The sequence below is a fragment of the Galeopterus variegatus genome, unplaced genomic scaffold, assembly GCF_000696425.1.
Source record: "Galeopterus variegatus unplaced genomic scaffold, G_variegatus-3.0.2 Scaffold4493, whole genome shotgun sequence".
NCBI lineage: Eukaryota > Metazoa > Chordata > Mammalia > Dermoptera > Cynocephalidae > Galeopterus > Galeopterus variegatus.
In genome coordinates, this window is record NW_007730604.1 from 30287 (window position 1) to 56406 (window position 26120).

The window sequence follows — 26120 nt, forward strand, 5'->3', positions numbered from 1 at the left end:
AAAAAAAAAAAAGAAGACATGAGCCATGAGCTTTGACCACAGTGTGGTCTCCTAAGCCCAGTGAGAGCTTCTCCAGCGTGTGGGGTCATGAGCCTCATTGAGGTTATTAATAAAGGAACTGACTCCCTCTGCAGAGAGAGGTCCTCACTTCTGCCAGTCATTTCAGGACATTACAGGTCTTGCAGCCCAGAGGTGGGCACAGCTCAGGGTGGGAAACTCTGTTCTAAAAACTAGAGGCAGAAGACGACCCCGTTCTTGCCCCAGGTGAAGAACTTGTAGTCCCAGTTTACAAACTGCAGCTGAGGTCCAGAGTGGGCGCATGCTCTGCCTGAGGTCACACAGTGGGCAGCACGTGGGTGCTCAAAGCACCCACTTCACACAGCCCTGGCCTACCTTGCAGCACAGACACCCCATCCGTGGCTGAGAGGGGCTGATCCTCCCTGTACCAGGTGAGCTCCGGGGGTGGGACCGCATTGGTGTCGCAGTACAGGTAGGCCGGGTTGTTCTCCACGATCTCCCGATATTCTGTCACCCCGCCCCGAACTTCCTCCTCCTGGGACAAGAGCTCGAAGGCTGCACTGGTGTTGCCCATCTTCTGGAACATGGGGGGCACTGGGTGGGGGAGACTAAGCCGTTAGGACACACAGTGGAGGGGCAGGTAACGCACCTCCGCCCAAAGAAATTCCCATGCCAGTCTCCCCCAGCACAGAATTCCAGCATTTGAGCCATTTCCTAAGGTCAAGGCATTTCTTAGATTCAATTACTCCCTCAACCGGTGTTCATTGAGCAACTACTACGTGCTGGGCACTAGGATAACACATAGGATAGCACCTATGGTGCTCATGTCTAATGAGCTCAAAAGCCTCCTTGTCACATGAAAATATTTTTCAGGGGAGGAGGCCAGACACGAAGGTTTAGCCAGCATTTGTTTATTGGAGCACAGAGGCACAAATTCAATGGCTTTTAGAACCTCAGTGTCACCTAACTTGATCACCTGCGTTTTACAAAGGGTGAAACTGAAGCTCAAAGGGGGCAGTAACAACTCCAGGTCACAAGGTCACTTAAAGACAAAGCCAGGGCCAGGGGGCTGGGGACCAGACATGCCAGAGATGGGAAAGGGTACAAGCAGCCTGGAACAGGTGTTCCTCCTGCCAGGCCACTCCAGGAGCATCATGCAGCAAAACCCGGCCATGAACACTCACGCTCACCATCACTAGGCTCGGCCATCAGCCTCCCCGTCTCCCTGCCTCTGTCCTTCCCTCCCTCCCTTCCTTCTTTCTTCATTTGTTTTTAAAAAGGAAAATATTAAATATGCACAACCGCAGGACGTAGAATGTAAGGAGGCCCACGTACCCACAGCCAGCTTCGACAATTATCAACTTGCCTCAACTTACTCTCAACCGAGATTATTTTGAAGCAACTCCCCACGCTTCCTAAGAAAGCAAGGGTGCCTGGCAGAGAGGTCAAGAGCGTGGTGTTTCAGCTTAACCAGACCAAATCCAGGCTCTGCCATTTAGTTCTGTGATTTGGGGCAGGAGGCCTCGTCCCTTTTCTCCTCATTCCCTCGGCCATGGGGGGGTGGGGTGGGAGCAGCACGTCCCCCTGGGTGGGTCGGGTGGTTCAGCAGGCATCGCCCGCATGAAGCTCGCGAACAGACGCGCAGCCAGGAGAGCACTTGGCTACTGTCAGCCTGGCCGACACCACCCTGTTGGTCACGCTGGTTGACACCCCCTTCCATGCCGCTGGCTGGCATCCCCCCCACCCCCAGGCCTGCTGGTGACACATACCCTGGATGAGCACGGTGAAGTCCTGGTCGTCCTCACCAGCTACATTGGTGGCCACGCACAGGTAGCGTCCTGAATCTGACACCTGCGTGGGCTGGATCTGGAGCAGTCGCCCTTCCCCCAGGATGTGGAGCCGCTGGTTGGGGGTCACAGGCTGGGGGAGGACAACAGGGGGGTGTAAGGGAGAGACAGAGATCAGAAATGAGGGGGCGGAAAGCACCAAGACAAGTGCACTTATATTTTAACAAATTAAAACACAAAACAAAACATAAGCGTTAGGAACACCCTGGCAAACCTTGTAAAACCAAATCCATATAACATAAAAATTGGAAGAGAAGTAAATGGGTAAAAATAGCAGTTTAATGTTTATGAGACTTGTTCCCTACAGAGAAGGATTTCTTATTAAAAAATAAAGTGTTGGCAGGGCCTCGACCAGCTCTGGGGCCAGGTGCTTTAAGAGCTGCCTTTTCTGGAAGGTTCCAGGTAGAACCGGCGGGACCCAGATGTGAGAGCCTAAGGCCACCCAGGGGGTCCTGTGCTCACCTGTCCGTCCTTGTACCAGCTGATGGTGGGTGGGGGCACAGCCCAGCACTCACACTCCAGGGTCAAGGTGCTGTTGACCTTGGTCTTTACTTCCTTCACGCTGACCTCCCCCAAGGAGTCATCTTTGGAGATGGAAGGTGGGACTGAAAACCACAAGGGGGTCTGAGAAGTGGGCCTGGGGGGAAGGCTGCTGAGACCCTGAGCTCACCCTGGTCCTGGGGGCAGTCCCAGAAATGGGGGGCTTGCTCCTAAAAGAGTGGAAGAATGGGGACCCTGGAAGCCAACCCATCCCCAGGACTGTTCACCGAGGGGAGAGAGAGTTTGTCTGCGATGGTTGCGGGACAGGGCAGGTCTGAGGCAAGGGAGCCTCTGGCTGCACCAGAAGTGGCAGAAGGAAGACCGGACGGTGAGGCTCTGGAGTCCACGTGGCCCAAGTCCCACCTCACCTTCCCTCCTCTTAGCATCCTCAGCTCTTAATTGGGGAGTGACAGAGCCCACCCCAGCTGCCTGGTGACTATCAGAGGAGACAAGCCACATAAAGCACCCTTGGGTTCCCAGGCAGCCTTCTGCCCACCCAGCTGGTGCCCTGAGGGTCCCCAACTCACTGAGGACTTCCACGTGGTAGTTCTTCATGGCCTCCCCGAGCTCATTGGTGACCACACAGGTGTACTGGCCGGCATCTTCCTTCTGGGCATTCAGGATCTGCAGCCCATGGGTACCTGAGTTGGGGGGCAGTGGCCAGGGTCACCTGGTAGCTGCAGCCTCATGCCAGTCAGGAGCTCAGGCTCACGCATCCCTTCCTCTGACCCGGCCTGATGGCATGTCACCTATCTCCTCACCCCCCCCAACCCCCCAGAGGACATCACCTGGGAGCAGCTGGATGTTCTTGGAGGCCTCAAAAGGGGCCCCGTCCTTCATCCAGGTGATCTGGGGGGAAGGGAAGGCCAGCGCCTCGCAGATCAGAGAAATGGGGTTGTTGATGGTCACGGTCACCTCCTCGTCTGCACTGTCCTCGGTCACTCCCAGGATGGTGGGGACGACTGGGGGGGTGGCACGGAGGGCAGTCACGAACACAGATGCCCAACCCTGGGCCCAGGGACCAGGAAAGCCTGTGCGCTGGTGCTTAGCCTAGATGCTGTTGTACTTGCGTTACACAGACGGGACACAGGCTCAGAGGAGCCCACACATGGTGCGGCCAGACTCAAATCCAGGCTCGCGTGACCCAGAGCACGGGCTCGCCACTGCTAAGCAATACTGCAGGGGAAAGCCGAATAATTTCTGCCTCAATCTCCCCAACACCTTCCCAACATCTAGACTACCTACTAATTTAACCAGAGTGTTCCCAATTCTGTCTGTTTCCAGTTTGTACGCTTCCCTGAGCTGGGGATGGGGAGTGGGGGCTCTTTGCCCTGCTGGGTAGAGTAGCTCTGTTTTCATTAGTCCTAACATGTCATCCTTCCAACCCTGCAGGGGACTCTCCCTTGTGCCACCAGCATTTTTAGAAACAGATTTTACTGAACTAGTCAGCATGCTCTCGTTTGGGTAGATTCTATTTCTCCAGCCTAACAAGACAGTACGCACTACGATGTCCTGGGACAGACGGCCTGTGTGTGAACCCACCACCCTGCCACCTGGCAGAGTCGTGTCACCTCTCTAAGCCTCAGAGCTTTATCAGTGATGCAGGGACAAGAACATCTCCCACCTCCTAGGGTCATTGTGAAGATTCAACCAATCTGGCCTGTCCAAATGCCTGGCCCGTGATAAATGTTTAATTGATATAGCTGCTAATATTATTTTGTATTGTTGTCGTCAAACTTGGAGAAATAGAAGAAAACTTAGTAGAGCGCTTTCTCGCAAGCTGTCTACACGGAGCTGTCACCTGGATCTCCCTCTCGCCAGCACCCAGGGTGGCCAGGAGATGCCCAAACTTACCCAGGACGCTAAGCTGGGAGTGTTTTGTCTTCTCCCCCACGGCGTTGGCTGCGATGCAGGAGTAGTGGCCAGCACTGGACAGGTTGGCCTGGAGGACCTGCAGGAAGGCTCCATCTGGGGAGATGTGGTGGGCGTCTCCCCCAGCCAGGGGCCGGCCGTCTTTGAACCACGTAACCTTGGGCTGTGGGTAGCCTGCATGCAGAGGAAAAAATGAGACGATTCAGCAGGCTTGACCGGGTTAGCCCAGGGGTCAGAGGCTGCTCCCAGACAGAGCAGGGGACATGGATTCTCCATCACAGTTCAGAGGCTCATGAAGCACAGCAAGAAACAGAAGCAGCCACCAGGCCAGGCCAGGGTGCTTTCCTCTGGGATATGGTTGCCTTTTCTTCACAGAGGAGTAAGCAGAGATGGCTCAGTACAGACTGGCAAGACAGAAAGGCGAGTGTTCCTTCCATCTATCCATCCATCCATCCATCCATCCATCCATCCATCCATCCATCCACCCTTCATCCATCTGCCCACCCACCTACCCATTATCCATCCATCCATCCATCCACCCATTTATCCATCCATCCATCCACCCATCCACTCGTCCATCCTTTCACCCACCCATCCATCTGTCCATCGTCTATTCATCTACTCACCCACCCACCCATTCATCCATCCAAACATCCATCCATTCATCCTTTGGCCTATGAGCATTAATGGAAGCCTACTCTACCAGACACTGGGGAAACCATGGTGACAAGGCAGCCCCTGGGTCCTCAAGAGCTCAAATGTCACAAGGCCACTATGGTCCAGTGTGGTCAGTGCTGAGACAGGGAAGCTCTGGGGCCTGTGGGAGCTTAGTGGATACAGCCCTCTGGACCAGGGGCCAACCAAAGACTCCCTGTGGAGGGAGCTGGAAGCTGAGATCTGCAGTCAGGTGAGGAGTGGGGTAGAGTGTTTGGGGCAGAGGGACAGCAAGTGCAGATGAGACTCTCAGTGGGGGCAGCAGGACCGAGGCAGGCAGCGAGATCCCGAAGGTCGCCCTCTTTTCCAAAGCTGCCTTCCCACCCCTTCTCCCAGCCCGCCACTCTGTGTGGCCCCTTACCTGTGGCGTTACATGTCAGGTGTGCAGTGTGTCCCTCAGGGACCTTGATCACCTCGTCCAGATCCTCATTCTCAATACTGGGAGGAACTGGGAGAAGGAAGGAGACAGATGGCTACTGACTGGGGTTGGCCCACTCAGCCCACACAATCAAGAAGCAGGAAGCCAAGAGCCTAGGCTCCTCTCTTCAGTTTCCTGTGACTCAGTTTCCCCATTCCCTTGTGCCTGCTTCCACAAGGCGGTGAGTTTAATAAACATTTGCTGCTGGCTAAGTACCAGTGCCTCTGGGAGAAGACCCTAATTAGAAGAGGGTGGATTTGGTGGTGTTGAAAATATTTGCCCCCTTCCACCTTGGATTTTTCCTACTGTTTCTAGAAAGTTTCATGGCAGCCTCAGAGCAGATGTCTCTGATGAAGCAAAGAAAACAAAGCTTAGCTTCTCCCTCCGTCCCTGTGCTGGGCCCCATGCTGTAGCATGAGCCCTTAGTGCTGGGCCCCAGGAGCTCTCAGGCAGGAAGGGAAGGATTCACGGGGCTCCTTTGACAGTGGGGCTGCAACCTACCCAGGACCTCCACGCTGAAGTTCCTCCGCACTTCCCCAGCCTCGTTGCTTGCCAGGCACGAGTAGAGACCTCTGTCTCGCTCCTGGGCCTGAGTCATCTTCAGCATCCAGCCACCTGGGGAGGGAGAAGAGTGGGATCTGAGCAGCCTCTGTCCCCAGCCAGCTGCCCACCAGGAAGAGGGACGACCAGGCATCATAACTAAATGTGTACGTGTCTGCCTCCCACGGTGTCCCATTCCTCAAATGGGGAAACCAAGGCCCAGGAGGGTAAAGGATGGAGCTGCCTGGACATTAGGCGTGCACCGGAATAAACTTGGTGACTCTGTTCTAGCAAGAAGGAAGTGTCACCCTGGCCACCCCTCACTCTGGGGATTGGCTGGGGCTAAAGGATCAGCAATGAGCAATGTAGTCCTGGCCCAGTTCAGATCCCAACTCTACTTTGACAGACATGGTAAAAGTCCTCCTTCTCTCTAGGCCCTCACAGGACGAGCTGGCTGATCTCAGAGGAACCCAAGGGTCTCCTAAGACCAGTCTGGGGAGGGCAGATCACAGGACTGTTCCTGCACCCAGAGCAGACATCACTAGTTGATCTCCACTTTCCTTTCTGCGGGGCCCAAATGCTGTCTCTGAATTCGTATCTGCACAATGCATCAGGCAGCCCCCACCGAGTGTTCGGAAGTCATGCACAGGGAGGCGTATTTACCATCTCACCATGGGATGCATAGGACAATTGATGGGTCACTGAGGCTGAGCCTCGGTGGGCCTCGAAGTGCCTGCAACATTTGGGTGGGACACTGCCTTTCTGACCTCAGTTTCCCATCTGTATACCAGCAAGGAACATCACAAGCCAATTTGGTGAGGAGGATGAATATTCAGAAGAGAAGGTACTTGGATCAGCATTTCCAAAAGTTTGCTACTGTTCTGTGGGATGTTATATAAGCGCCAAGAGAATTTTTGTTGTTTCTGTAGGACTTACCAGAGCCTTTACTATGCAAACGTTCACTGTGGGTCTCCAGGAGGGAAGCAGAGCAGGAAGCCCTTTCCAAACTTATTTAAATCCATTTTTTTCCCTGGAATACCTCACCTTATCAGTGTTTTAGGGTGTACTTTTTGGGGACCAGCAGCTGGAATAGTTGTTCCAACCAGGCCTGGCAGGTTGGCATCAGAGCTCATGGGCATGTAAAGGACAGAAACAGAGGCAGAGGGCCAGATCTGATTCCCAGGATACAACCCTGGCTGGCATCTTACCCGCCAAGAAGTAGGTGTCCTCCCTGGGGCTGATGGGCTCCTCCCCTCGGAACCAGCGGACCGCCGGGGGGGGGATCCCCGTGGCTTCACAGAGTAGCGTCAAGGGGCTGTTCAAGGCAACAGTGATGTTGGTCAGTGGGTCCAAGTCTCCAAGGAACTCTGGGGGCACTAGACACAAAGAAACCACGTTCAGGATGCAGACCAGGACTGTATGCTCCGTCCCCACCCCCCACTGACTGCCCTCCTTGAAGCGACAAGATCAGAGATGCTCCCACTGAAGCTGTGACACCTAGTAGGGAGTGAGTGGTAGCCACAGGCTGGACTTTGGGGTCAGGCAAACACCTGGGCCCTCAGTTTCTCCAGTCCCTCAGAGGGATGCCAGGAGGATTCAACAAGAGCATGTGTAAAGCGCTTAGTCCAGTGCCTGGAACGGAGCAAATGCTGAACAAATGAGACTGGAGTCGGGGCAAAGGTGAGCCCAGGTGTTTCCCTAAACCTACACATTGGATGACGTGGCAACTCTGCAGTTTGGAAGGGACATGTTCATAAAGGAAGCCACATTCCCCCAGGTAGAACAATGGGTAAGGCTTGGGACCAGCGATACTGCAGGGCCCGATTGGGGGTGGTGTCTGTAAACCGATTCCTGCCCGCCTCTCTCATCTTATCTCTTACCACTCCCTGCCTCTACTTTGAATGACACTTCAGGCATACAGCAGAAGCTCAGGAAGTGATTGCAATGAACCAGGCTGTTCCAGACACCCCGAATGGGCTGTCACTCCTCCAGGCCTTTGCAGAGTCTGTTCCCTCTGCCTGGCACACTCTTCCCTTCACACCAGCTTAACTCCTACTCAGCTTGTATGTTTCAGCTTAAAGGTCACCTCCTCCAGGAGGCTGTCCTGATCTTTCACAAGAGTGATCAGGGTCTTCCTGGTCTTTTCTCAGGCCCCTGAATCCGCCCCGCACCCCCCTCCATCATAGAGCAGTCACGCAGGATAGAGACCACTTATTTCTCCAGTGCCCAGATCAGAGCAGGGGGCAGTAAATATTGGAGGGAAGAAAGGAGGAAAGGAGGGATGCAGGGAGTAGAGAAGGAAGGAAGGGAGGGAGGGAGAGAGGGAGAGAGGGAGAGAGGGAGGGGAGGTGGATTGGGGAGAATTAGGGCTGTTGGGGTCAGTCCTGATTTCAAGAGCCATGTTGCCAGCTTCCCCCCGACAGCAGCCCTCATTGGAGACCTGACTCCAGGAAGAAGAAAGGGTGACCCTGAGAGCACAGCCCGAGGGCTGGCCTGGAGACTGAAGTGCCTTTGCCTTCCCCAACCCGACCCCGTCCTGGCCTCCACCCACTGGCCGCTGGTCCTCACCCAGCACGGAGACTGCAAACCTCCTCTCCGCCCTCCCGGCCACGTTCTCAGCCACGCAGGTGTAGTGTCCGGCGTGGGCAGCCTGTGCCCGCTCCACACGCAGGCTCTGGCCCTGGTTCTGCAGCCGCAGGCCAGGCTCGGCCCCCACGGGGTGGCCGTTCCGCTCCCAGGTCACTGTTGGCCGGGGTTTCCCGGTGGCGTTGCACTCCAGGGTGGCCTCCCCATCCTGGACCACAGAGACCTGTGTGGGGGGCTCCCGGGGGCCAGCAGTCTGAGGGGGAACTGAGGTGGGGAGAAAGCACGTGAGGGAGAGCCTGGGAGCACTCGCCAGGGGCCAGCAGACACACCCTATTCAGGCCTGTGTGCCCCCTGCCACTCACTGGCTGTGTGACCTCGGCTAGGTAACCTCACCTCTCTGGACCTCCTTTTCCTTCTCTGTAATGGGCCTCACTGCCTTCTCTCCCATGCCCTGGGGACCCTCGGTGGGCCTGCTCTTTGGGGACAAGCTCCCAGCACAGCCCTTTCAGGATTTGTGAGGGGGTTTCCCTCAGAAACCAAACCAGAGGCTTCCTGGAGCTTAAACAGTCATTGGGACTGATCGGGATGGGGGATTATTCCACGGGTGGGTTTCTCCCCAAGACACTGAACAGCACTTTTCTTTTTTCTTTCCCTTTCCTTTTTTTTAAAAAAATTTTATTTTGACATTTACTTGTACAGATTTGTGGGGTGCAGTGTGTTATTTCAGTACACGCGTTTACCGCACCATGATTCGCTTAGGGCAGAGAGCGTTGTTTTGTACCTGTTAGTCCACCCCTTATCCTCCCCACAGCTTTTCTTGGTTTTATTTTCCAGCACGATTTTTTTTTTCCTTTTTGTCTTTTTTCATGTCCGGCAACAGATCGCAACCCTCAGTGTCGCGCCCGTACCGGACCAGGACCGGCAACGGGATCGCAACCCTCGGTGTTGCGCCCGCACCTCGCTCAGCCAGTGAGCGGGAACCGGTCTGTATGTGGGATCCGAACCCTCGGCGGGAGCGCCGGCGCACTCCCAAGCGGTGCACTGTAGCAGTGTGCCACCGGGCCGGCCCCTCCAGCACGATTTTTACAAGGCTGAAATATTTAATTTCATCCCCGCAGGACAAGTGGATGGAGATTTCGGTTTCCAATATACAAAGGAAGTTCACACAAATTTTACATTTCTTCCATATTGCCAACTGTTTCAAGATGCTTGTTCTCTGGGCCATCGGGATCATGCCACCCCCTCTCCCGTGCTTAGGATAGGAGCTGTCAGACGCTGATGGGAAGGTGGTTAATAAAATGCCAGTAATCTGAGAGAACGTGGCAGCACGCTCATCATGGCTGTGCCTGTCTCTGCTCGATTCTGGGGGTGGGGTCTGCACGCCCTTCCCGGCCCCTTCCCCGCCCGGCTCACCGTGCACCTCCAGCTGCTGGTCCTGGCTGCTGGTCCCCGCCACGTTGCTGCACTCACAGGTGTATGTTCCCTCCTGGGCTGGCTGGGCCTGTCCCAGGTACAGCAGCCTCCCCACAGCTGACACGTGTTCGAGGCCGGCCCCCTCCCCAGGCAGTGGCTGACCTGGGGACAGTGAGGAAGAAGCCCCTGCTCTAGAGCATTTGCAGGCACACAGGTCCTTCCACCAGGGATGTCTGTCCACCACCCATTCCTGCCAACTTCTGCTCATCCCTCAGGTGCCCACAGACATCACCTCCTCCAGGAAGCCCTCCCTGAGTGCCAAATGTGGTCCTGACATTCCCTCTGAGCACCAGCCCCCACTCTTCCTGCGGAGCTTCTCCCCACCACAGATCTGCCTACAGGTGATTTGTCTGAATCCCACCCTGGCCTAGGCCCTCCAGAATGGCAGACCCTGCCTCTCTTTTCCCCTGGGATCCTCAGAGGCTCCCCAGGGCCTGGCATACAGCAGGGCTCAGCTCAGTGAAGGCTACTGAATGGATGACCTGCCCATCTAGCGACAGTGGCCCGAGGAGGGAAACCCAGCAGCTGGTACACCCAGCAGCAAGAAGACCCTGTTGTAAGGGAAGGATTTGTAGGCCTTGAGCTGCTGGATTAAGCACTCCCTCACCTGCTGATGGAGGAACAGATCTCTGCGAAGAATGTCCTGGCAGGGGCGGAGGCCCAGCGGCCACCTGACAGCACCTCCTCCTTCTGCCTTCTCCGCTCTGCCCTGGGGACCACAGCCTATCTGGCTGCTCCCAGGGTGATTCTTGCCCAGACCTCTCCTCTGAGCTCCAGACACCTACATCTCTGCCCGCTTGACATCTCATCGGGTGTCTAATGGACATCTCAAAATTATCACACCCCAAACTCCAGGTCTTCTCCCCAAACTTGCCCCCAAAGCCTCCCATCGCAGGGATGACAGCTCCACTCTCCTCCGTCCTCCTGGCCTCCTCCCTTCCTCTCACTCCCTTTCCAACCGGTCAGGAAATCCCACCAGCACCACCTTCAAACTACATCCAGGCTCCGGCCCCTCCCGGCACCTCACGGCTCCCCCCGAGTCCAGGCGGCCAGCGTCTCTCGCCTGCAGTCCTGCATGAGCCTCCGTGCTGGCCACTCCTGTCCCTGCCCTCAGTGGTCTTTTCTCATGATGGCTGGCAGAGTAGCCCTGCTACAGTGTCAGTCATATGGTGTCCCTTCTCTGTCCAGAGCCCTGCAGTGGCCCCTTCTCACTCAAGGTAAAAGCCAAGATACTTACAATGGCTCTGGTCCAGCCCCCACCACTCTGGTGACCATCTCCTGCTATCGTCCCCCTGGCTGACTCCACTCCAGCCTCACTGGCCTCTTTGCAGTTCTTCAAACATGCTTGGCTCATTCCTGCCTCAGGACCTTTGCACTGACCGTCGCCTCTGCCTAGAGTGCTTTTCACTGAGATACTCTCACGGCCATCCCTCACCTTCTTCAAGTCTGCTTGCTCCAACGTCCCCGGCCACTGAACTGAAAACTGCAGTCCTACCCCCCAGGACATCTTCTCCCCCTTGCAGACTTTGTTTCCCTCCATAGCACTTATCACCTCAGGTAGCAAGTCATTCACTAACTTCTTGTTTATTATCTGACGCCGCCACCGTGCTGGTGAGGACTTGTGTGTTTTATGCGCTGCTGTAACCCCAGTGCCTAGAACAGGGCCCGGCACAGAGAGGCTCTCAATAAATATTGGTTGAATGAATTCCAAATATTATTGAGCACCTATTTTGTATCAGGCAGTGAACTTGGGATTCAGTGGTAGCCACGACGGTGTACCTCACTGGGCTCACAGACTAATGGAGGAGCAGATATGGAAGGACTAAGGTGGGTGACACATGCCAAGTTATCACACAGAGGCTGCACCCTTGAGGCCCTGCCCCAGCCAGGAGGGCTTCCTGGAAGAAGCAATGTCTGAAGTGGGACCTCAAATCAATCCAGTTCTCACTCGCTGGGAAAGGGTCAGGGGGCCCTTCAGGTTTGGGACTGAGCAGAGAGGGGCTGGGGGAAGTGTCACTTCTGTAACCGGCACCCCACCCCCTAGGGCTATAAGCCCACCATCTCAGCTAGGCTCTGGGGTGGGGGATGGGGAGCAGCCTCCCTGTGCTGGGCCAGGGCAGCAATCCTACCGTCCTTCCTCCAGGAGATCTTGGGGAAGGGGATGCCCCGGCATTCGCAGGACAGCCTGGCAGGGTGCCCCTCGCTCACGGTCAGGGTGCGGGGCTCCCTTGAGGGGAACACTGGAGCAACTGAGTCAGAGAAGAGAATGGGTGAGGTGGTGGGGGACTGGGATGGGGAAGGGACTGGGAGGTAAGGGGGGTGGAGTGGGGCTGTATCCTGGGACCCAAGCGAGGCAGCACCCCACCCCCCCACAGGGCCTGGGAGCCACCAGCCTGGGAGATGCTTACCCCAGACATTCAGGTTGTAGTGTTTCTCCGAGCGGCCCACCTGGTTCAGGGCCTCACAGGTGTAGCGGCCTGTGTCCCACACCTCCGCCCTGTCCACCTGGCCGGGAACAGAGACAGCCCATCGGCAGGGGCAGCCCAGAGACAGGGTCAGCCCTGACAGAATGTGCGACCTCAGGCACAACATTACCTTGCTGAGCCCAACCTCCCCAGCGGGAACATGGAGGAAATGAAAGCACCTCCCCCACCAATTGGACAGTGAAGCTTCCAGAAGCCTGTGCCTGCAGCAGGCCTGACACGAGCCCACCCCTGGAGAGCAGCCCACCAGCCTCCCCCACTTGCCATCCACAGCCCAAACCTGCCGAGGGGGTGGGCACGTGCCCGGCAGACCCGCTCTGGCCCTGGATTTGCTCCCAGGCTCTCAGAAAGTCCAGTGGGACAGACCAGAGGAAAGATGGAGGGTAAAGGATGGGGGGACATGACCTCGGGGGCCAGATCCTGACACGGGGGGTGGGACTGGGCTGTGGCTTTGAAGAATGAAGGGAAAGGAGGGGAAGCCAAACTTCGATGCTCAGAGTTGGGAACGATCCTATCACGAGGTGTAGAGGGGCCGGGGGAGGAGGACCAGACTGGTGCAGAAGGTTCTCCCCAGCAGCTGGAGACACTGGCCATCCCCTGCGGGGCTTGCAGGTCACACTGAGCTCAACTGATGCTCTTGGGGGTTCTGAGACACCCACAGGCCTGGCCCTGCCCGGGACTCAGCTCCGCCAAAAGGTGGGGGTGGGTCGGCCGGCCGGGAGGCCACGCACCTCCAGCAAGGCCTTGTCTGCGGAGAGGCGGACCCCCGGGCGCAGCTCCAGGGGCTGCCCGTCCTTCCGCCAGCTCAGCACGGGAAGGGGCACGGCGTGGCTCTGGCACTCCAGGGCCACTGACTCGTTAGCCACGATGGACACGTTCAGCTCTTCTCCGAGGATGCTCGGGGGCACTGTGGGAGGGGGCAGGGAGGGGCTCTCTCAGGCATTTGGGGTGGGGCCGGCAGACAGGGCCATGACCTGGGTCGGGGGCAGCCACTTCCAGCAGCCAGGAGCAAAATCAGCAGATGGGGAGTCCCCGCTAGGACTGGGGCCCGTGCCTGAGCCTCAACCTGCTTCCCACCCCTCACCTGCCTGCACAGTCTTTCTTCAAAAGGAGGCCCCCAAATCTGAGAAACATGGGTGGATTGTAACAATAGCCATGTTGGGCCGGCCTGGTGGCGCACTAGTACAGTGTGCCGCTTGGGAGTGCGGCGGCGCTCCCGCCGAGGGTTCGGATCCCACATACAGACCGGCTGCTCACTGGCTGAGCAAGGTGCGGGCGCAACACCGAGGGTTGCGATCCCGTTGCCGGTCCTGGTCCGGTACAGGCGCGACACTGAGGGTTGCGATCCGTTGCCGGTCACGAAAAAAGACAAAAAGGAAAAAAAAAAATAGCCATGTCCTGGATGGGACACTGTCCTAGAGTTCTGGAAGATGTCACCACTGAGGGGAACTGGGCAAAGGAAACTCAGATTATCTCTGTACTGTTTCTTTCTCTTTTCCTTTTTTTTTCTGTATTGTTTCTTTTTTCTTTTTTGTCTTTTTTTTTACTGACTGGTAACGGGATCGCAACCCTCGGTGTCGCGCCTGCACCACGCTCAGCCAGTGAGCGGGAACCAGTCTCCACATGGGATCCGAACCCTCGGCGGGAGCGCCGCCGTACTCCCAAGCGGCGCACTCTCCAGTGCGCCACCGGGCCGGCCCTGTATTGTTTCTTACAACTATATGTGAATCTACAATAATATACAATTATCTCAAAGATTTAAAAATTTAATTATATTTTCATTTTTAAAAAAATGCTAAAAAGCAGTTTCCAGAACCAACTTTTCCCCTCAAGACAAAAATAACTAGTGCAGCATAGCGGTTATGAACACAGGGCCTGGAGTCAGAGCTCCGGGGCTGGGGTCCTGTGCTCTACACCGGCTCAAGTGGGTCCCTGAGATGCTACTCAGCGCCTCTGGGCCTTGGTTTCCTCATCTGTAAAATGAGCCTAATGAACATCTGTGAGATGAAATTCGATGGCACAGGTTGGTGCTTGGGCACATGATACCTGTTAGCTCTGACCTGACGCCAGCAAAGGGAAAGAGCTAGAACCGAAGGCTTCCTCACATTCCTGCCCAAGAGTCCACATTTCCCAGGTTCTTTCTTGTGCCTCCACAGCAGTACAAAGAAATTAAAAAACAATTGTAACCATAACCTTGTGCTCCGATGAGCTTAGTGAGTCCCCATGACAACCACTGAGGTAGGTGCTATCCTTCCCCCCATTTTACAGATGAAGAAATGGAGGCCCAGACAAGCAAAGTGATCAGCTCAAGGTCACAGAGGCACGACACTCAAGAGCCAGTGTTCCTAACCACCACCTCACACTGCCTTTCCAGAATGGACGGACACCCCCATTTGACCCAGAACAGTGAGAAGCTGCGCCTCCTGACTCTCGGCCGGTTCTCCTCCTACCACTCCATGCTCCTTCCACCTCTCCCCTGAACACGGAGCTCCTGGCCATGCAGGGCCAACCCCCTGTCCACCCATTCAGCTCACACTCCAGACGGGTCTCGGGGGGTTCAACTGACCCCCACTTGAAGGCAGCCACGTGTCAGGCAGCACCTCCTCCATCCAACCACCCTCCCTCCCTTTGGATGTGGTCAGGGACACCCCCACCCAATCTTCCTGGAGCTGCTGGTCTGGACCATGTGGCCTTCCTGGCCTGCGACTCACTGTGCACTTGTAGGATGACATCCCGGCGGTCCTCGCCCACTGCATTTACAGCCACGCAGGAGTAGCTGCCAGAGTCGGAGGCCCGGGCACTGGCCAAGGTGAGGACCCGGCCCCCAGGGAAGACCTGTGAGCCCAGAGGAAAGCCCACATCAGGCAGACGTCCCACTGTGGCATACCACAGGGGACAACACCCCACCTTCACAAGCTGGCCCTGCCACCAGGCACACCTGGACAGCCTGTCCCCAACCCCCAGATCCCCCGCAACACAGGGCCTCTGCTGGTTGGAGGGCAGTCACATGGATCCGCCAAGAGTTCACTAGAGCCCCACTGCCCACTCGCCACATGTGGCTAGTGAGCCCTTGAAATGTGGCCAGTCCAAATTGAGATGGGCCACAAGTGCAAAATACACAGTGGTTTCAGAGAGCTAGTGTGGAAAAAAACCATAAAATGTCTCATTAATAATTTTCCACATTGGTTCTATGATGAAATGAAACCATTTTGGATACATTGGATCGACTAACATGTATTATTAAAATGGTGACACCTGTTTCTTCCCACTCATTTTAATGTGGCTACAAGAACATTTTAAATGACATACATGGCTCTGTTCGCGGCATGCACTGTGTGCCTGTTGGGTGGCGCAGCTCTAGGCAGCTCTGTTCAGTGTCCCCTCCCTTCCCCCTCCAGACCGTGGTCCCGGACACACGGCTTCTCCCTCACCCTAAGGTCCCAGGGCCTGATTCTGCTCCTGGCACCTTTTGGAGGCCCAGGGAGGTGGACCAGGGCCACCCAGCACTACTGACCTGGAAGCCGGGGGTCCCTGCCATGGACACAGGGTTTCCATCCTTCAGCCACATCAGTGTGGGGCTGGGGGCCCCAGTGGCATTACAGGTCAGCCGGACGGGGGCGTTGAGAAGCACGGGGCCTGGCAGGCTGGGCGGCAGTGTGATTCGCGGTGGCACTGCAGGGCGGGGGTGGCACAGGGCACAGGTTGAGCCCCATGGGGGGGAAGCAGGCAGGGCCCCGGCTGGGCACCCCCACAGGAGTGCACGGCCACAAACAAAAGCACAGGGACAGCCGTCCCGACACAGGCAGGCCAGGACTGCTCGTCTCCTCCTTTGAACACCACCATGAGGCTTCTACAGATGGGAAACTGAGGCCCAGAGAGGGGAAGCTGATAGAGTGCCACAAATACTAGCTTAGCACAAGGACAGCCACGTTAGAGCCTAATGCTGAGGAGAGAACTCTGCTGGAACAACGTAGGAGGAATAAAGCGGAGCCATTGCTCAGCAACTTGCAAAATTAAGTCTTGTTTGCAGCTGCAGGCGTCCTGGGAAGGAGAAAATGCCAGAGCCAAGCAGTCTGACTGCAGGCTTCACAGGACAGAGCCCAGGGTCGGAGATTAAGACACGCGGATCAGCGCGTAGTCACTGACCCCAACCCTGCTGCATCTTCCACCACACTTCTCATGTGTCCCTTTGTCTTATATAATCCTCCCCCAAAACCCTAGGACTCGGAGACAATTCTAGACCATCTCCTCAGATGTCTGATAATAAACTTCCTGCCCCACACCCACATGTGGGACTGATGAGTCTTTTGTTTCTGAGCTGAGAGCAGTGGGACCTGGGCACCGGTAACAAAGTCACCTGCCCAAGGTGCACCAGCTGGGAAGCAGCACACACAGCACTTGGACGTGGCCTCCGGTCAACAGGAGGTCATTTATCATGGGGATGGTGTGGGGAGCAAGAGTGAGGGCCTGGGGACACTTTCATGTCCCAGCTCAGAGCTATCAGATGAAACACTATCTTACAGGCATCCGTCTTGGGGAGAAAATGGTCAGAAGATTCCACTCCATCTGGGAGGCATGAGCCACGATGCCCAGGGCCCCAGGCCCCTGCCTAGCTGCCCGCTTCTCTCAGGATAAAGACTCAGCCTCTCCCACAGCCCCCACATGGCCACCAGTACCACCCTAGCCCCTCCTCTTATTGTTTCGTAAGTTCCAGAACCCCTGACCTCCTTTCAGTTTCTCAAATTCCCCGGGTCTCTGCAGAGACTGAGCAGGTGTCAGTTTAGGTACCCAGATGTCAAAGATGCCTCGTGGACTCCCCAGGCCGGGGCAGGGCTGGTTACAGGCACTTGGCTGCAACTCACGTCTACTGGCTCTTTTCATGATTGTCATGATGCCGTACTTTGGGTAATGATCTAATTACTGTTTCCTACACTAGACTGAAAGCTCCTATGTCTGTCTCATGCAGGGATGGAGCCCCAGGGTCTGCCCCAGAGCATGTACTCGATAAATGTGGGTAGATAGAGGATGGAGAGATGGAAGGACGGATGGATGAATGGATGGGTGGATGCGCAAAGGGACTGTCAGATGGGTGGGTGGCTGGATGGTTGAGTCAACGGATGCAAGGTTGGATGTCTGCATGCACGGAGGGAAGGGTGGCTGGCAGGATGGCCAGATGGATGGCTGGGTGGGTGAGTAGGTAGATGAAGGAAGGGATGACGCACAGACTGACAGACAGACAAATGGACGGAAACACAACTTTTTGGACAAGGGCCCCTGTAGTCCCGAGGCAGCTCACCATTGACCCGCAGGCCAAACCGCAGCTCCGTGCTGCCTGCCACATTGGAGGCCACACAGCGGTAGCTCCCAGCATTGGACAGCCCAGCTCGCTCAATGCGCAGAACTCTCCCATCAGCTGACACTGCCACTCCCATCTGGGCAGAGACAGGCTGGAGGCCCTTGAACCAGGAGACATCTAGGGAGGAGAAGATAGATGCAAGGGGTCCTGCCAGCCCTTCAGACTCTGCTGGTGTAGCTGGCATCCAATAGAAGCCTCCAGGGTGGCCACAGTTTCTTTCAGGCACTGGAGAAAGCCAGAGTTCTTCAGGAAGGAGGTGGAACAGGGCAGTGCCACCTGAGGCAGGACCCAGGGCAGAGGGCAAGCCCCATGAGTGGAGGCTGGGGCGGTCAGGAGCGGGGGCAGTCAAACCCAGCTGGGCCTCCTCATCTCCTCTCCCACCAGGAGACCTCTCGGCAGGGACAGCTGTGGAGCAGGACACGGGCCACCCCAAAACAGCAGCCTCACAGTCAGGGAGGGGCCGCTTCCATCATCAGCTCCCGTTCATCATCAGCTCCCATCCATCCTGCCAGGGCTCACCCAGAACACACCAGGGTGCCCCATGGGAAGGGCAGACACCCTAGGGCTCACCTATCCCAGATAAAGCAGGTGGGCCTGGTTCAGATGGGGGCTTCCTCCTGGGCCCACAATAAGCCCCACCCCATCCTGTATGTGGAACCCCCGCACCCAGCCCCAGGCGTCCAGCCCTTTCCTGAGCTGCTGGTCTAGAGAAGAGGCCCAGACGGTGACTCAGAGGTCCTGGTCCTCGCCCCCTGCCCTGGGGCAGCCCTGGGAAGTTGCAGACTCTGAGCAAAAGCCCTGCAAGTTTGCTTTGGACACCAGCAAAGGCTCTGGACCCTGGCCAGATGTGATGGGCACTGGATGGGCACATCACCAGATGTGATGGGCACTGGATAAAAGCTGCTGAGAAAGAAGAAAGGAAAACAGGAGAAGGGGGGGCCTGCTCACTTGTCCCCATTATTTCCACAGCCAGAGTGGCACCCAGGGTACATGCCGACCTCATTAGATGGGGAATAGGCTTTCAGCCAAGAAGAGGGGTCTTACCAGGAGGGGGCACGCCCGAAGCCAGACACTCCAAGGTCACTGAGGCATTTTCCAGCACTGCCTTGTTGACTGGCCCTGGCTCAATGTTGGGGGGCACTAGGGGGAGACAAGGAGAGATCCAGCTTTGTGGGTGTGAGCTCTGGGTACCTCCTATCCCAGACATCCCAGTGCCCCTCCCAGTCTTCCCAGGAGTTGGGGCATCGAGGGCTCTAAATCAGCTCAGGTCCTTGACCAGGAAACCCCACTCCTGGAACCAAGACCTCGCAAGGCTACAATCTTCACTGCAATCGTACAAGGGTCACCCCAGCACCAGTCCCTCAGGAAGAGCCAACATTCAGCACAACAGGGTGGTGGAATCCCATGCAGCTGTGGCAAGTGACAAGGGCAGGGATTTGCTTGCAAATGAACCCAAATAATGAATAAAACCAGCAAAGGTAGATCTGAGTGAGGGCAAGGCCCACTGCTGCAAATCCCACCAAAAACAACCGAAAGGGGCCACAGGGCGTCCCCTACGCTTTCACCTTGGACTCCCCACTTCTTCTGAAGTTAAGGGCACATCTGTGATTGTAAAACCTCCTCCCCTCCTGACCCCAGGGTCCTCCAGGGACCACCTGCCATCCCTGAACCTGGGCCCCACTGGTGACCACATCCTCACCCAAAACCTTTAGCGCCACGTCCCTCTTGCTCTCCCCAGCCAGGTTAGTGGCGGCACAAGTGTAGACGCCTTCGTCCCTCAGGTCCACCTTTTCAATCTGGAAGAAGGAGCAGGGCAGTGGGGGGGAGTGGGACTGCGACTGTGGGGGAAGCCACAGGGCCTGGGCCTGGAGGGGAGTCAGAGTGATAATGGGACATGGTGAGTGGCCAGGCGGCTGCTGGCTCCCACGGATGGAGACACGAGGCATGGGGACATGTTTGGCTCTGGGGTAGTTATGAACCGAGCACTCACATTCCAGGGGCTCCTCTGGTCTCTGGGTGTACTCCTCCCCTCTCCCCCCCAAGTTTTCTCTCTCTGTCACCTGAAGCTCTGAGATCTGGAATAGGCTAAGGGCCCCCTCCCCTCTTCAGACCCAACACCCCAAGGTCCACCGAGCTTTTCCAGGCTGAGAAGGCTCTGTGCCTGTCCTACCCTCAGGCTGCCAGGGCCTTCCTTGGGGTCTCCAGTTCCCCTAAAGAGCAGCCCCTCCACCTGTGCCCAGCTGCCCCCCAACCCTGGGGCCCCTGCATGTACCTGCAGTTTCCCCCCTGAGGCTGCCAGGGCCATCCCATTCTTCCACCAGCGGAGGCTTGGGGTAGGCACCCCAGCCCCTACACACTGGAGGGTCAAAGGCTGCAGGAAAGGGGCTGTGATGTTCTCACCCCCGATGATGATGACGGATGGGAGCTCTGGCAGGAGGAGAGGTGGCGAGGGCCCAGGTCAGGGTCAGGAGGGGTGCTGTGGACCTCCAGAAACCCCCCAATGCCTGAGGGTGAGGAGGTGGCCTTGCAGGGCTGGGACAAGGGCTGGCCTCTAGCTTCCCTCCACCCTACCTGCCAGACACCTGGCTTAGGGGAAAGAGCTCCAGACTGGGAGCCAGAAGAGCAGGTCTTCCCCTTTAAAAATCCCCCCATCCATACAATCCTGAGCACATATATGAAAAAAAATTTTCCCATCCACCCATCCATCCATCCATCCATCTATGCATCCATATGTGCACTGAACATATACTCTGTGCCCAAAACTGTATTAGCCCCTGGACACAGCAGAGAAAGGAGGCCACCGTACTGCCCTCTCAAGCTCCCAGAGCTGGACAGCAGAGATGGACAAGCAAACAAGCAATCTCAGATGCAGATTAGAAACATGATGGACTAGGAAGGCTTCCTCGAGGAAGGGATGTTTTAGGACAGACCTGAGAGGTAGGGAGGAGCTAGGCAGGTAAAGAAGAGGGAGAAAGTTCCAGGCAGAGGGAACAGCACACGCAGACTCGCAGATGAGACAGCAAAAACGTTGATGTATAGAAAGGATCGGACGAACTCCAGGTGGTCAGCATAAAGACAGCGAGTGCGGAGAGGAGGGCAGGACAGGAAGGGAGGCCTGGGGGCTGGACCGGACAGGCAACAAGTGCAATAAGCCGCCGAGACCAGCCTCTCACACCCACGTCCATTGGGGGAACTGGGAAGTCCAGCCCAGAAATGCTGTCCAGAGGTGACCAGCCCTATGTCCTTCCCAGGTCCACCAGGCTTGACACAGGCCCAGATGGCCACAGCCCTCTGGCTCCACCCACCCCTGGCATCTAAGGCAGCCCACGGTCCCAGAACCCCGGGCACCCACTCACCATGCACAGACACCTCCACCTCGGCCCCGGCAGTGCCTGCCTCGTTGGTAGCCTGGCAGGCGAAGAGGCCTGCGTGGGCCAGCTCCACACGGTCAATGTGCAGTGTGGCCCCTTGTGAGGTCACCTGCACCCCGGCCAGCTCCTCTGCTGGGCGGCCATTATGCAGCCACCTAAGGTGTGCAGGGAGGGGGACAGGTCAGCCTGAGGCTGGCGAAGGCCGGGCTGGGCAAGACAAGCCAGGATGCTTGAAGCACCTCCCGCCCGCTCTCCTCATCCCAGGCTCTGTGGTCTGTCACACTCCTGGGAACAGGGGCGGCTCCCTTCCCCACCTACCCCCTCAGCACACACTCTGCGCACCCCCAACGCTGGCCTCCAACCCCCATACGCACCGGATGGTGGGCACCGGGGAGCCTGAGGCCCAGCAGGGAAGTTCCAGGGGCTGTCCCACGATGGTCGTCACCTGGCCCGAGCCTTCAGCCACCAGGAGCTGCGGGGGCACTGCGGGCAGGAGCCGCCATTTGGAGCTGAGCAAACCCTGGCCTCAAGTCCTCCCAAGTCTGCAGTGCCCTCAGAGCAAGGCCCAGCCTCACCTTACCCTGCGAGTCTCCCAAGAGCGGTCCCTCCTCCAGGAGGCCTCTGAGGGCCACCCGAGGCTGGGTGAGGGGCCCTCCCAGCTCTCCCCGCACAGGCACGGGCCCTGCCCCCCACCAGGCTGAGGACTCAGGAGTCCGGTCTGCCTTGTGCTCTGCTTTATTTCCAGTACTCACGGCGCAGCACAGTTAGTGCTGAGGATGGATCGAATGGATGGAAGAAGAAAGACCCTGCCCCACCCCGGCCTGGGACCAGCCCACAGCACAGCTTCTGGCCTTAGGAAGTTCTCGATAAATGTCCATTCCACTGATGGAAGGCAGACGGCGTCCTCCGTCCTGGGTGACCTGGCCCAGGGTCCTAGCCCCCTCCTAGCCCCACTGCCCCCAGGTCAGTCCTCAGCGTCCTTATCTGTGTCATTCAATATGGGACACTGGTTACTTCATGTCCCTCCACCCCCTCAAGGTCTGCTGGGGACAAGAGCACAGCAGGGGGGTTGTCCACAGCCCAGGCAGCTCTGGGGGTCGGGTCTGGGCTCACCCTGCACCTCCACGGAGTACAGGAGCACAGCCTCCCCAGCAGGGCTGCTGGCCACGCAGCTGTACAGGCCTCCGGACGCCTCCCCTGGGCTCTCCAGCCGCAGCACGTCGCCGCCCGGCTCCAGCCACGTCCCGTTGCTCTCTGCCACGGGCAGCCCCTCATGGTACCAGGAGAGGGTGGGGGTTGGGTGGCCTGTGGCCACACACTCCAGTTCCACGGGTCTCCCGGCCACAGCCTTCACCACGTAGGGTCCTCCACCAGCACCCTCGATGATGGGTGGGACTGGGGAAGGGGCAGGGGCTGCTCAGTGGCCAGAGCCAGATGCCAGCCCCTCGGCTCTGTGTGGAGACCCCCCAGCCCCACATGCCTGCCTGTGTGAAGCGCTTCCTTCCTGCACCTCCACTAGCTGCAGCCCCCTGCTCAGGGATCACCTCCTCCAGGAAGCCTCCCCCAGACCTGGTTGGAAGCATTCACACCCTCCTGGGATCCCCAGCAGCCACCTCCCTGGGCACCTCCCTGGGCACCTCTACATCCACGTGCTACCCCTGCCAGCTCGTCACCAGTACAGCGATGGCTTGTCTGTGGGTGTCTCCAATATTTGCTGAGCCCAAAGTGATGGCTCCCAAGGCCAGGACAAGAGCATGGCTCCCAGGAGCCCCTCCCTGGTCTGACGAAGAAGTTTACCGGGGTGGAGCTGATCCCCGACAGCTTGGCCTTGGGGGCTCTTATCTCAGTCAGTGATGACCCAGGGGGGCAGAATTTTAGCTGTGCTCAGAGCCCACTGTAGCCAAGCCAGAGGGGGAAATCTCCCTCTTTCCCTTGGGGGCCCCCCAAGTTGCTGAGATCATTAAGCAGGGGACACACGGCAATCATGGACTGGGATGTGCTTCTCAACCTTGACTGGGTCACAAGGCCCTTTGGAAATGTAATGAAGACTCACACGTGTACGTTTTCATCCCATTTCAAGGAGGTCCTCAGATCCCCAAATAAGAGCCCCTGAGCTAGCAGCTAGGCCCACCCTCAGAGGCTGCCATAGACCCCACACAGCCCAACTCCCCTTCGGGGTCCCCAGGGCTCCAGCATCCAAGCCCTTTGCATCTTGGGGGGCCAGAGCTCCTGAGCTTACTCCTTGTGAGGGGCCAGGATGACCCCTGTGGCCGGCATGCTGCCCCCTCAAGCTTCCTCGGGGGGCTACTCAGGCCCCAGCCAGGCCACCTCCAGCCTCCCCCACCTCCCAAGTTCTTCTCCTTTGCACATCCCCAGAGCCAAGCCCCCTCAGAGTCTGGCCACGCCGAGGTCAACAGCGGGAGATCTGGAGTCAGATCTACCTGGGTATGAACTGGGCCCCATCACCTTCTAGTGGTGTGACCTTGGACAAGCCTCTGTCTCCCAGAGTGTCACTGCACTCATCTGTGAGTAGGGACACCAGAGCCAGTCACAGCACCAGCTGATCAAACGAGCTAATGCTACGAGGTAGGGCCTGGCTTACAGTAAGTGATTAACTAAACACAGTTCCCATCGGTGGTGGTCCTGGGGTCTAGGCCTGGCTTACAGTAAGTGNGTATGACGGACATGTGGATGTAGGGACGTGTGGATGTATGACGGACGAGTGGATGTAGGGACGTGTGGATGTATGACGGACATGTGGATGCAGGGACGTGTGGATGTCTGATGGACATGTGGATGCAGGGACATGTGGATGTATGACGGACATGTGGATGTATGACGGATGTGTGGATGTATGACGGACATGTGGATGCAGGGACGTGTGGATGTATGACGGACATGTGGATGCAGGGACGTGTGGATGTATGACGGACATGTGGATGCACGGATGTGTGGATGTCTGATGGACATGTGGATGCAGGGACATGTGGATGTATGACGGACATGTGGATGCACGGATGTGTGGATGTATGACGGACATGTGGATGCAGGGACGTGTGGGTGAATGAAGGACATGTGGATGCAGGAACGTGTGGGTGAATGACGGACATGTGGATGTATGACAGACGTGCATGTAGGACGTGTGGATGTATGATGGACATGTGGATGCAGGGACGTGTGGATGTATGACGGACATGTGGATGCAGGGACGTGTGGATGTATGACGGACATGTGGATGTATGACGGATGTGTGGATGTATGACGGACGTGTGGATGTATGATGGACGTGTGGATGTATGACAGACGTGTGGATGCAGGGACGTGTGGATGTATGACGGACATGTGGATGCAGGGACGTGTGGGTGAATGAAGGACATGTGGATGCAGGAACGTGTGGGTGAATGACGGACATGTGGATGTATGACAGACGTGCATGTAGGACGTGTGGATGTATGATGGACATGTGGATGCAGGGACGTGTGGGTGAATGAAGGACATGTGGATGCAGGAACGTGTGGGTGAATGACGGACATGTGGATGTATGACAGACGTGCATGTAGGACGTGTGGATGTATGATGGACATGTGGATGCAGGGACGTGTGGGTGAATGAAGGACATGTGGATGCAGGAACGTGTGGGTGAATGACGGACATGTGGATGTATGACAGACGTGCATGTAGGACGTGTGGATGTATGATGGACATGTGGATGCAGGGACGTGTGGGTGAATGAAGGACATGTGGATGCAGGAACGTGTGGGTGAATGACGGACATGTGGATGTATGACAGACGTGCATGTAGGACGTGTGGATGTATGACGGACATGTGGATGCAGGGACGTGTGGATGTATGACGGACATGTGGATGCAGGGACGTGGATGTATGATGGACATGTGGATGCAGGGACGTGTGGATGCATGACGGACATGTGGATGCAGGGACGTGTGGATGCATGACAGACATGTGGATGTATGACGGACATGTGGATGCAGGGACGTGTGGATGTATGACGGACATGCGGATGTAGGGACATGTGGATGTATGACGGACATGTGGGTGCAGGGACATGTGGATGTATGACGGACACGTGGATGTATGACGGACATGTGGATGTAGGGACATGTGGATGTATGACGGACATGTGGATGCAGGGACGTGGATGTATGATGGACATGTGGATGCAGGGACGTGTGGATGTATGACGGACATGTGGATGCAGGGACGTGGATGTATGATGGACATGTGGATGCAGGGACGTGTGGATGTATGACGGACATGTGGATGCAGGGACGTGGATGTATGATGGACATGTGGATGCAGGGACGTGTGGATGTATGACGGACATGTGGATGCAGGGACGTGGATGTATGATGGACATGTGGATGCAGGGACGTGTGGATGTATGACGGACATGTGGATGCAGGGACGTGGATGTATGATGGACATGTGGATGCAGGGACGTGTGGATGTATGACGGACATGTGGATGCAGGGACGTGGATGTATGATGGACATGTGGATGCAGGGACGTGTGGATGTATGACGGACATGTGGATGCAGGGACGTGGATGTATGATGGACATGTGGATGCAGGGACGTGTGGATGCATGACGGACATGTGGATGCAGGGACGTGGATGTATGATGGACATGTGGATGCAGGGACGTGTGGATGCATGACGGACATGTGGATGCAGGGACGTGGATGTATGATGGACATGTGGATGCAGGGACGTGTGGATGCATGACGGACATGCGGATGTAGGGACATGTGGATGTATGACGGACATGTGGGTGCAGGGACATGTGGATGTATGACGGACACGTGGATGTATGACGGACATGTGGATGCAGGGACGTGGATGTATGATGGACATGTGGATGCAGGGACGTGTGGATGCAT

At 56.8% G+C, this 26120-nt stretch overlaps 1 protein-coding gene across 1 annotated transcript in view; it reads right to left on the reverse strand.

Moving 5' to 3' along the window:
• Nucleotides 1-26120, reverse strand: part of LOC103603192 (hemicentin-2-like) — a gene marked incomplete at its 3' end in the record, with an annotated part of 116558 nt that overhangs the window by 28519 nt on the left and 61919 nt on the right. Inside the window, exons 28-50 of the mRNA XM_008587682.1 lie at nt 22332-22613; nt 21593-21701; nt 21204-21373; nt 20120-20274; nt 19547-19643; nt 18892-18987; nt 17788-17964; nt 16006-16163; nt 15203-15326; nt 13223-13398; nt 12417-12513; nt 12138-12257; nt 9949-10110; nt 8518-8799; nt 7158-7325; nt 5911-6024; nt 5353-5439; nt 4260-4451; nt 3194-3367; nt 2933-3046; nt 2328-2470; nt 1788-1938; nt 394-612 (exon numbers count right to left, since the gene is read on the reverse strand). Of these exons, the coding sequence (XP_008585904.1) occupies nt 394-612; nt 1788-1938; nt 2328-2470; nt 2933-3046; nt 3194-3367; nt 4260-4451; nt 5353-5439; nt 5911-6024; nt 7158-7325; nt 8518-8799; nt 9949-10110; nt 12138-12257; nt 12417-12513; nt 13223-13398; nt 15203-15326; nt 16006-16163; nt 17788-17964; nt 18892-18987; nt 19547-19643; nt 20120-20274; nt 21204-21373; nt 21593-21701; nt 22332-22613 (3567 nt within the window). The remainder of the gene's footprint in view (nt 1-393; nt 613-1787; nt 1939-2327; nt 2471-2932; nt 3047-3193; nt 3368-4259; nt 4452-5352; nt 5440-5910; nt 6025-7157; nt 7326-8517; nt 8800-9948; nt 10111-12137; nt 12258-12416; nt 12514-13222; nt 13399-15202; nt 15327-16005; nt 16164-17787; nt 17965-18891; nt 18988-19546; nt 19644-20119; nt 20275-21203; nt 21374-21592; nt 21702-22331; nt 22614-26120) is intronic.